The sequence below is a fragment of the Triticum dicoccoides genome, chromosome 3B (assembly GCF_002162155.2).
Source record: "Triticum dicoccoides isolate Atlit2015 ecotype Zavitan chromosome 3B, WEW_v2.0, whole genome shotgun sequence".
NCBI classification, from domain to species: domain Eukaryota; kingdom Viridiplantae; phylum Streptophyta; class Magnoliopsida; order Poales; family Poaceae; genus Triticum; species Triticum dicoccoides.
In genome coordinates, this window is record NC_041385.1 from 461,110,287 (window position 1) to 461,121,207 (window position 10,921).

A 10,921-nucleotide genomic window follows, 5' to 3' on the forward strand; every position below is an offset into this window, starting at 1 on the left:
TTTCGCAAGGGACTGTGAAGGGATTGAGAACCCCTTTATTGCGTTGGTTGCAAGTTCTTTGTTTTTTTGTGTAGGTGCATGGGACTTGTGAGGAGCCTCCTACTGGATTGATACCTTGGTTCTCAAAAATTGAGGGAAATACTTATGCTACTGTGCTGCATCACCCTTTCCTCTTCAAGGAAAACCAACGCAAGCTCAAGACGTAGCAAGAAGGATTTCTGGCGCCGTTGTCGGGGAGGTCTTCGCTCAAGTCAAGACATACCAAGTACCCATCACAAAATCATCTCCCTCGCATTACATTATTTGTCATTTGCCTCTCGTTTTCCTCTCCCCCACTTCACCCTTGCCGTTTTATTCGCCCCTCTTTCGTTCAATCTTATGTTTGCTTGTGTCTCCATGTACCTTCTATGTGCTTGCATCTTTGCTTGCTAAAAATCTATTGATATGGATCCACTTAAAGTGTTCTACTTGGATCATCTTCGATCCTTATGCGCTCATGCTGAAACCCCAACTAACCTAGTTGATGGGAAATCTTTAGATGAGCATGCTCATTTTGTGCGTCGCCGTTTGTCTGAAAAAGGGAGACTCTTATGGGATCAAATAAACAGATTGATGTGTTATGCTTGGAATCTTTGTGAAATTTGTGACTTTACTTGTTGCTCTAAGAACCCTAAAAAACACCTTCCCTATCTATGTGAGTTTAATGAAAATGAAATCTTATCTTCTTACGCAAAGGGTGTTTATAGTTACTATGATATCGAACAAATTGAAGAATTTGTTGCTTTTAAGGGTGCTTATGAAGTTGCTTCTTTGATTGAAAAGTATGATATTACTCTCTGCGAATCTGAAAATTTTGACATACTTAAATATTGCTATGAAAACTATGCTCATAATGTCTATGTCAAAGAATTTATTGAGAGAATGACTGTTGCTTTGGAAGAAAATAATGATATGCATGAATCTATAGCTAATGATTCCGATGATTTGATTGAAATGTCCCTTGATGAACATGATGCTTGCTATTCTTGTGGCCATGATGCCAATATTTATGAATATGAATTTGATATAGTTCCATATGTTAAACATGAGATCGTTGCTATTGCACCCATACTTGGTAGTTCCTTCAATGAAAAGCATGATTGCAATGATGTTACTATAAATTCTCTTGATGTCAATTGTGCTAATAATATGCAAAATCCTAAGCTTGGGGATGCTAGTTTTTCTATGTCTACTACTTGTTGCAATGATCATGATTGGGGTGATTCTTCTTTTGATCTTGAAAATTTATTTAACCCCCATGATGAATATGAGATTGATAATAGTGTTTGCAATAATATTGAAAGTGGGTTTGGAAGAGTGTCAACTTTAGATCCCACATATTTGGAGTATTTTCAATCTTATTAAATTTTTGATAAAAGTGGGTTTGGAGAGGTCATGACTTTAGTTAATGTTAATCCCATTATTTTGGAAGAGTGTCAACTTTGCATGCATGTGGATCGTGTTGAAAATATTTGATGAGATAGCTATTTTGTTGAATTTGCTTATCATCCTACATATAATTATTATGAGAGAGGAAAATATGGTTTTAGAAATTTTCATGTTACTAAATTACCTCTCTTCATGTTGAGATTGCTATAATTTCTTTGTTCTTCCTTGCATATGCTAGTTTTTGCTTGCCTTGATAATTTGTTTGCTTAAAAGATGCCTATGCATAGGAATTATGTTAGACTTAGATGTGTTTTTCACATGCTACATGATGCTCTCTTCGTGTTTCAATTGCTATCTTTCATATGAGCATCATTGAAATCTCAAGCCTAGCTAAAAAGGCTTTAAACAATAGCGCTAGTTGGGAGGCAACCCAATTTTATTTTAGTTTCTTTGTTTTTGTTCCTGTTTAGTAATAAATTTTGCATCTAATTTCTGTTTAGATGTGTTTTCATGTTTTATTTAGTGTTTGTGCCAAGTAGAACCTATAGGATAACCTATGGTGATAGTTAATTTGATTCTGCTGAAAAACAGAAACTTTGCACTCACGAGAAAAAATTCAATAAATCACAGAAATGTGTTTTTGCGTTGATTCTTTTTGCTTTAGATCAATATAAAAATTTCCTAATACGTCCTATTTTGGTAGGATTTTTAGTGTTCCAGAAGTATTCGAAAGTTACAGATTTCTACAGACTGTTCTGTTTTTGACAGATTCTGCCTTTCGTGTGTTGTTTGCTTATTTTGATGCATCTATGGCTAGTATGTAAGGGTATGAACCATAGAGAACTTGGAATAAAGTAGGTTTAACACCAATATAAATAAATAATGAGTTCATTATAGTACCTTATGTGGTGGTTTTTCTTTCTTTCACTAACGAAGCTTATGAGATTTCCTGTTGAGTTTTGTGTTGTGAACTTTTCAAGTTCTGGGTAAAGATTTGATGGAGTATGGAATAAGGAGTGGCAAGAGCCTAAGCTTGGGGATGCCCATGGCACCCCAAGATATTCAAGAATAGCCAAAATCCTAAGCTTGGGGATGCCCCGGGAAGGCATCCCCTCTTTCGTCTTCGTTCATTGGTAACTTTACTTGGAGCTATATTTTTATTCGCCACATGATATGTGTTTTGCTTGGAGCGTCTTGTATGATATTAGTCTTTGCTTTTTAGTTTACCACAATCATCCTTGCCATACACACCTTTTGGGAGAAGCCCACTTGATTGGAATTTATTAGAATACTCTATGTGCTTCACTTTTATCTTTTGAGCTAGATAATTTTTGCTCTAGTGCTTCACTTATATCTTTTAGAGCACGACGGTGGCTTAATTTTGAAGAAATTGTTGATCTCTTATGCTTCACTTATATTATTTTGAGAGTCTCTTAGAACAGCATGGTATTTGCTATGGTTATAAATTTGGTCCTAGAATGATGGGCATCCAAGTTGGGTATAATAAAAACTATCATAGAAAGTGAATTGGATGCTATGGTCAATTTGATACTTGATAATTGTTTTGAGATATATAGGTGGTGATATTAGAGTCATGCTAGTTCGGTAACTATGAACTTAAAGAATACTTGTGTTGAAGCTTGTGATTCCCGTAGCATGCACGTATGGTGAACCGCTTTGTGATGAAGTTGGAGCACAATTTTATTTATTGATTGTCTTCCTTATGAGTGGCGGTCGGGGACGGGCGATGGTCTTTTCCTACCAATCTACCCCCCTAGGAGCATGCGCATAGTACTTTGTTTTCAATGGCTTGTAGATTTTTGCAATAAGTATATGAGTTCTTTATGACTAATGTTGAGTTCATGGATTATACGCACTCTCACCCTTCCACCATTGCCAGCCTCTCTTGTGCCGCGCAACTTTCGCCGGTACCATACACCCACCATATTCCTTCCTCAAAACAGCAACCATACCTACCTATTATGGCATTTCCATAGCCATTCCGAGATATATTGCCATGCAACTTTCCACCGTTCCGTTTGTTATGACACGCATCATGATTGTCATATTACTCTTTGCATGATCATGTAGTTGCCATCGTATTTGTGGCAAAGCCACCTCATAATTTTTCATACATGTCACTCTTGATTCATTGCATATCCCGGTACACCATCGGAGGCATCTATATAGAGTCATATCTTGTTCTAAGTATTGAGTTGTAATCTTGAGCTGTAAATAAATAAAAGTGTGATGATCTTCATTATTAGAGCATTGTCCTAGTGGGGAAAGGATGATGAAGACTATGATCCCCCCACAAGTCGGGATGAGACTTCGGACTTCATAAAAATAAAAGTGGTCAAAGAAGCCCATGAAAAAAAGGCCAAAGAAGCCCACCGAAAAAAGAAAAAAAGAGGAAAAAAGGGAGAAAAGAAAAAAAATGAGAGAAAAAGAGAGAAGGGACAATGCTACTATCTCTTTTTCCACACTTGTGCTTCAAAATAGCACCATGGTCTTCATGATAGAGAGTCTCTTATGTTGTCACTTTCATATATACTAGTGGGAATTTTTCATTATAGAACTTGGCTTGTATATTCCAATGATGGGCTTCCTCAAAATGACCTAGGTCTTCATGAGCAAGCAAGTTGGATGCACACCCACTTAGTTTCTTTTGTTGAGCTTTCATACATTTATAGCTCTAGTGCATCCATTGCATGGCAATCCCTACTCACTCACATTGATATCTATTAAGGGGCATCTCCATAGCCCGTTGATACGCCTAGTTGATGTGAGACTATCTTCTCCTTTTTTGTCTTCTCCACAACCACCCTTCTATTCCACATATAGTGCTATGTCCATGGCTCACGCTCATGTATTGCGTGAAAATTGAAAAAGTTTGAGATTACTAAGGTATGAAACAATTGCTTGACTTGTCATCGGGGTTGTGCATGATAAAATACTTTGTGTGATGAAGATAGAGCAACAACCAGACTATATGATTTTGTAGAGAGAACTTTCTTTAGCCATGTTATTTCAAGAAGACATGATTTCTTTATTAGTATGCTTGAAGTATTACTATTTCTTATGTCAATATGAACTTTTATTTTGAATCATTTGGATCTGAACATTCATGCCACAATAAAGAAAATTACATTGAGAAATGTGCTAGGTAGCATTCCACATCAAAAATTCTATTTTTATCATTTACCTACTCGAGGACGAGCAGGAATTAAGCTTGGGGATGCTTGATACGTCTCCAACGTATCTATAATTTTGATTGTTCCATGCTATTATATTACCTGTTTTGGATGTTTATGGGCTTTAGTTTACACTTTTATATTACTTTTGGGACTAATCTACTAACCGGAGGCCCAGCCTGTATTGCTGTTTTTTTGCCTATTTCAGTATTTCGAAAAAAATGAATATCAAACGGAGTCCAAACAGAATGATACCTTCGGGAGCGTGATTTTTGGAACGAACGCGGTCCAGAGGACTTGGAGTGCAAGTCAAGAACCTTCCGAGGCGGCCACGAGGGTGGAGGGCGCCCCCCTACTGGGCGCGCCCCCTATCTCGTGGGCCCCTCGGGCGTCCACCGACGTACTTCTTCCTCCTATATATACCTATGTACCCTGAAAACGTCAGGGGCGACCGTGAAAAGCTATTTCCACCACCGTAACCTTATGTATCCGCGAGATCCCATCTTGGAGCCTTCATCGGTGCTCCGCCGGAGGGGGAATCAACCATGGAGGGCTTCTACATCAACACCATAGCCTCTCTGATGAGTTGTGAGTAGTTTACCACAGACCTTTGGGTCCATAGTTATTAGCTAGATGTCTTCTTCTCTCTCTTTGAATCTCAAGACCATGTTCTCCTTGATCTTCTTGGAGATCTATTCGATGTAACTCTTTTTGCGGTGTGTTTGTTGAGATCCGATGAATTGTGGGTTTATGATCGATTTTATCTATGAGAAATATTTGAATCTCCTCTGAATTGTTTTATGTGTGTTTAAGTTATCTTTGCAAGTCTCTTCGAATTATCGGTTTGGTTTGGCCTACTAGATCGATCTTTCTAGCCATGGGAGAAGTGCTTAGCTTTGGGTTCAATCTTGCGGTGTCCTTTCCCAGTGACAGCAGGGGCAGCAAGGCACGTATTGTATTGTTGTCATCGAGGATAAAAAAGATGGGGTTTATCATATTGCATGAGTTTATCCCTCTACATCATGTCATCTTTCTTAATGCGTTACTCTGTTCTTATGAACTTAATACTCTAGATGCATGCTGGATAGCGGTCGATGTGTGGAGTAATAGTAGTAGATGCAGGCAGGAGTCGGTCTACTTGTCACGGACGTGATGCCTATATACATGATCATGCCTAGATAATCTCATAATTATTTGCTTTTCGATCAATTGCTCGACAGTAATTTGTTCACCCACCATAATACTTATGCTATCTTGAGAGAAGCCACTAGTGAAACCTATGGCCCCCGGATCTATATCTTATCATCTAAGCTTTCAATTTACTTTTATTTGCATCTTTACTTTTCCAATCTATATCATAAAATACCAAAAATATATTTATCTTATCATATTATCTCTATCAGATCTCACTTTCGCAAGTGGCCATGAAGGGATTGACAACCCCTTTATTGCGTTGGTTGCGAGTTCTTTGTTTGTTTGTGTAGGTGCGTGGGACTTGTGAGGAGCCTCCTACTGGATTGATACCTTGGTTCTCAAAAACTAAGGGAAATACTTACGCTACTGTGCTGTATCACCGTTTCCTCTTTAAAGAAACCAACGCAAGCTCAAGACGTAGCACGCCCCTGTTCCGACCCTGGTCGGGGGAACAGGGAAGGGGAGAGAGCGACCGGGGGAACGGGGAGTGGGCTGGGTCGGCCGGATGGGCCAGGTGGGCCGGCCTGGCTGGTCGTCTGGCCCAGTTGGCCGGGGGAGGGGGTCCTCCTCTTTTAATTTTGTTTTTCTGTTTTGTTCTTTTCCCTTTTCTTTATTTTCTTTTCTGTTTTCGCTAATTATTTGGGCACCAAATGTGTTTGGTGAAATATGAGGAGCTGGCCCACAAATCACAGCACAATATATCCTACCACCAAAAACTAGTTTGGGGTAAATATCATTTCATATTTATATTCTATTAATAAAAAGGTTAATAAATAATTTTTTCAGCCACTGTTTGAGGTTATTTAAGTCACTTATCAAATTTCAATAATGTTGTTTACAATTTTATCACAGCCTCCGATTTATCTACTATTTATTGAACATTTTAGTTTTGATATTTGAAAACTTTTATTGTTTACTTGATTTTGAATTTTGAATTTGAATTGGTTTCGAACTAACGCGAGATTAGCAACAATAACCGAGGTGACGTGGCATCGTTAACGTGGGATTACTGTAGATTAATTATCCGGGCGTCACATATTGTGTTAGAATTTCTTAAGAGCATCAAGTGGATCTTAATTTGTAATAGTTTTTTAGTTGGATCATCGCTTTATATGTATACATCGTGAATTTGCTTTTTTTATTATCAATTTACATTGCAACTGAAGTGTACTTCAGTTATTACCCAATCGTGCTCATGTTATTTTCTCTACATGTGAAATCTAACCTGCATTGTCTTTATATAACTCCAGCAAAATATATTTCAAAAGTCCGTGGCAACGCACGGTCATTCTACTAGTTTGGGCGTAATATTGGACATGAAGTTAAACAATTTGCAGTGGTTTTTCAGGCTGATTGTTGCTACGAAGAATGGAATGGTCATGCTATTGATAAAGAACACTCTCGGAAGTTGGATCTCTTCTTTTGTGCTATTATTGCTGAAATCAAAAGGCTCATTATAAGGAATTGTCATGTTTTGTGTACCTAGTAATAATGACACACATGGACGTGTGATGTTGAGTGATATTGATCCAATTTAATAATGGATGATATATGTTCTTTGGTGACAGGCAATTTTCTGGTTTAGGAGAGACCAAGACTGCCGAGAAAGAAAGAAGCCGAAGAGAGTTTGAATTTGTCGCTATTTAATGAAACCAGATGCCACCATGCTTAACACGTATTTCTGAATTAAAATAATAATTTGATAAATATGTATATTTCTATTATTTCATGGCAATGCATGGTCATCCGGCTTTTGCCCGTAGCAGGGGTTCTCGTAGTTGTAAATAGTAGTGGAGCAACCGCTTGAAGGAAGAAAAAAACCCGCAAAAAAGGAAAAACAATCGCCGAAACCAGTAACGGACCGGCCCACGGGGTGCGCCACATATGGGCTAGGCCCAGGTTCCCGGCCGGCCTGAACAGGCGAGAAGCTAGCTAGGGTTTCTCTTATTCGTGTATCATATATATAGCCGCCGCCGCCCGCGGCCTGTTCTTCATTCCCCCGTTCGCCGCAGAAAAATAGAGGAGGATTACTTGCTGATTTGCATCCAAGGAAAGATGCCGATGACGCAGCTCAAGAAGAGGAGAAGGGCGAATAAGCACGGTGCGGGGGCGATTACTGTCGCTCGCTCACGGAAGGAGAAGAAGGAGAAGGCATCTTCTGAGCCTAGCGAGACTACCTCGGCGAAGCAGCCGATATACCTGGTGGTGGAGCACGGGGACGAGGAGCCCACCCACTCCGTCATCGAGATCGCCGCGGGCGGCGCCTCACGCCGCCTGCGATCCAGCAGAAGCGGAATGTCCTTCACGGCGGTGGGGACGCCGTACGGTCCCCGAATCGTGGGCCTCGGCCTGGATCGAACCACCCTCTACGACCCTAAGTCCTCCACCGAGCACAGCCTCCCCCGCCTCGTCTACTCAAAGATGCATCCCGTCCTGATCACGCACGGCTGCAAGCTCTACGCCCTATCCCGCCGCCCCTCCGTCGTGCCGGGGCGGGACTTCATGCCCTGGTTCCATGTCCTCGACCTCAGCGACATCGGGGATGATCTCGGGTGGCGTGGACTGCCGCCACCGCCCATCTTCCCCTGTCGCATCAACCCGCTGGAGTACCGCGACCGGATCGAGGTTCGCGTCTCCTCCTATGCGGTTGTTGGCTCTCACATCCTGCTCTCTCTGTAACAAGAAAAGGGTACAGGTACTTGCTCCTTCGACGTGGACGCCGAGCAATGGGAGATGGTCGACGGCAAGAACCTGCCTTTCAGCGGCCAGGCGGTTCCTCTCGGAGGTCACCGCTTCGTTGCCCCCTCCAAAGAGAAGGGAGGCGCAGCTGCAGTGTACTACATTAAGGTCTTCCGGCCAGGAACTTCAGGCACGGGCAAAACAGAGCTATCAATTGTAGAGTTGCCGGTGATATCAAATGGCATTGTCCCGGGCCAGCTGCTGTGCTCCATGGGGAAGGGTAGATTCTCCTCTTTCAACATTCGATCCATTGATCCCGGTCCAGATGCCAAGCTGGACAAAGCACAAATTGTTCGTCGCACCTACTACGAGGTGGAGGTGGAGGGGGTTGTTTCTGGCAGCAATTCGGTTGTCATAGCAAAGCAGCAGAAGCAGATTTTCAATCTAGAAAACACATTAAGTCATTTGGCTTATCCTTCGCCGGTGGTTGCTGCATTAACCATGTAAGCACAACAGTTCTCCCATAATCTACTTTGTCTCAGCACTCGCTAACTTTTCTTTTGGTCACTTCTGCTCCTTATTAGCACCCTTGGATTGCATCCCTAGTTGCACAGTAAGATAGGTTATACTAAATGGCCTTGTACCATAAGGCAGTATTGATCATACACATCGACTTGTTTGTTATTTGTTCAAACAAATGAACAAAAGCTTGATTAAAACTTTGGACACCTGAACTTTTGTAAGCTACTATATTTGAACTTTTTTTTTATTTGCCGACAAATGTCCACATGTGCTGCCTAAATTAATACTGTAAATCTTTTTGGGAAAGGGCTTGGAAAATTCTTTAGCGAGTATAGGCATATTTGATACGGAGTTCTATGCTTGTGCATAAGAAGCTAAAATGAGCCCTGTACTTATCTTGTATTACTGTTTGCCGTACATGATCACTGCTAATATGATTTAACAGCGCACAATGGCTAGATTTCTTTCTTTCTTTTCACTTCTTTGCTCTAACACCAGTGGCACATGTTAGTTTTTTTATGCCCACATATTATTATATATCCAGGCCATCATGTGTTTAATTAATTGGTTTGCATTTATCATGCCTCACCAGAAAAATGTCAATATGCCCTTTTGACTACCTATTGAAGAACTTTTGTTATGCTGAAGGCATCTGTAATGATCCAAGTTGGACAATATTTTGATATGTTTGTTTAGGAAGCTTTGAAAATATCAATTGGCATTGTTTATTTATTTTATAGTAAAATTTATGTGACTATTTAACCATCCTCACCAACTTGTGCTTGAGAGCCTGCAACAAGAAGCCCTGATGGTAGCTTTCCTGAAATCCTGCTTCTATTATTTGACTGCAACTATTACCATGGGTATATTTTCATGTCTGTGGAGTATGTGTCACTTGATGTCTTGGCCATGGTTGGTATTTGTTGTTTTTGACATTTAGTTACACTCTTTTAAGTATACGTGATACCATTCTCTTGATATGACTGGTGAATAGAATTGATTAAGTGGTAAGGACGTTGTTTGGTTAATTTAAAGTTTCTGAACTATTCATAGTGTAATTAACTTTCAGGGTGGCATGTGGGGTTGTTTACCAATCATTAGGGGTAATTGTTTGTTTTTGCCTTGATGGCTTAGTCTTCTAGACTGTACTACTGGCTTGGCAGTCTCTGTAAACAAGCTTTTGACTGGCTCCTTGTTTTGCTGCTTCTCAGGGGAGTAGAGTGATGACGATCAAGTCGGTGGCAAGGCCAAGCTGTATTTCTGGTGGGAGTTTCAGTTACGAATCCTGTAGATTTGATGAATAAAACATGCATGATGAGAATCTGGTTTTGCCAAGTAAATTCGACCGGGCTGGAACTAGACAATTTCTGCTGTTTGCTCTCTTGATGACAGTGGCTCAATGAGCTGCGTGGTGAACAATGGAATCAAGTTTGTTTCTCTTTCCATGTAAGGGATTATACTTAATCTCTTGATTCCTAATCATAGTGGTCACAAATATGGGCTAATATGGACGGCACGCCTAGGCAATCCAGGAGGCTGAGCTTCAGTCACCTGTTTCAACTACTCCCTCCGTCCGGAAATACTTGTCATCAAAATGAATAAAATGAGATGTATCTAGATGTGTTTTAGTTCTAGATACATCCCTTTTTATCCATTTTGATGACAAGTATTTTCAGATGGAGGGAATATCTATTTGTGAAACGCAGCAAGGAGGCACTCAAATTTAGAGACATTGATGCACGTGCACGCACGTCTGAAATCAACATATGTGAATTTAAGTGGAATGCACACAAGTATAAAATTGAGTCTGTATGTTGCCAAAAAAGTAAAACATTGCGCTTATTATGAGTCAAAATATATATAATTGCACTCAAATTCTGAAAACTTCCATTTTAGGAAATAAC

At 40.3% G+C, this 10,921-nt stretch overlaps 1 protein-coding gene across 1 annotated transcript; it reads left to right on the top strand.

Moving 5' to 3' along the window:
- Positions 1-7,877: 7,877 nt before the first annotated feature.
- Positions 7,878-10,533, top strand: LOC119279582. The gene is made up of 3 exons (XM_037560780.1): positions 7,878-8,441; positions 8,505-8,998; positions 10,229-10,533. Exons 1-3 carry the CDS (start codon positions 7,878-7,880, stop codon positions 10,239-10,241), a joined length of 1,071 nt encoding a protein of 356 aa, XP_037416677.1. The 3' UTR covers positions 10,242-10,533.
- The last annotated feature ends 388 nt before the right edge of the window (positions 10,534-10,921 follow it).

What these genes read in the sequence shown, in the direction of transcription:
- LOC119279582 (XM_037560780.1), top strand. Translation starts at nt 7,878, where the DNA reads ATGACGCAGCTCAAGAAGAGGAGAAGGGCGAATAAGCACGGTGCGGGG. An exon ending in AGTACCGCGACCGGATCGAG is followed by an intron (nt 8,442 to 8,504) that starts GTTCGCGTCTCC and finishes TAACAAGAAAAG; the next exon opens with GGTACAGGTACTTGCTCCTT.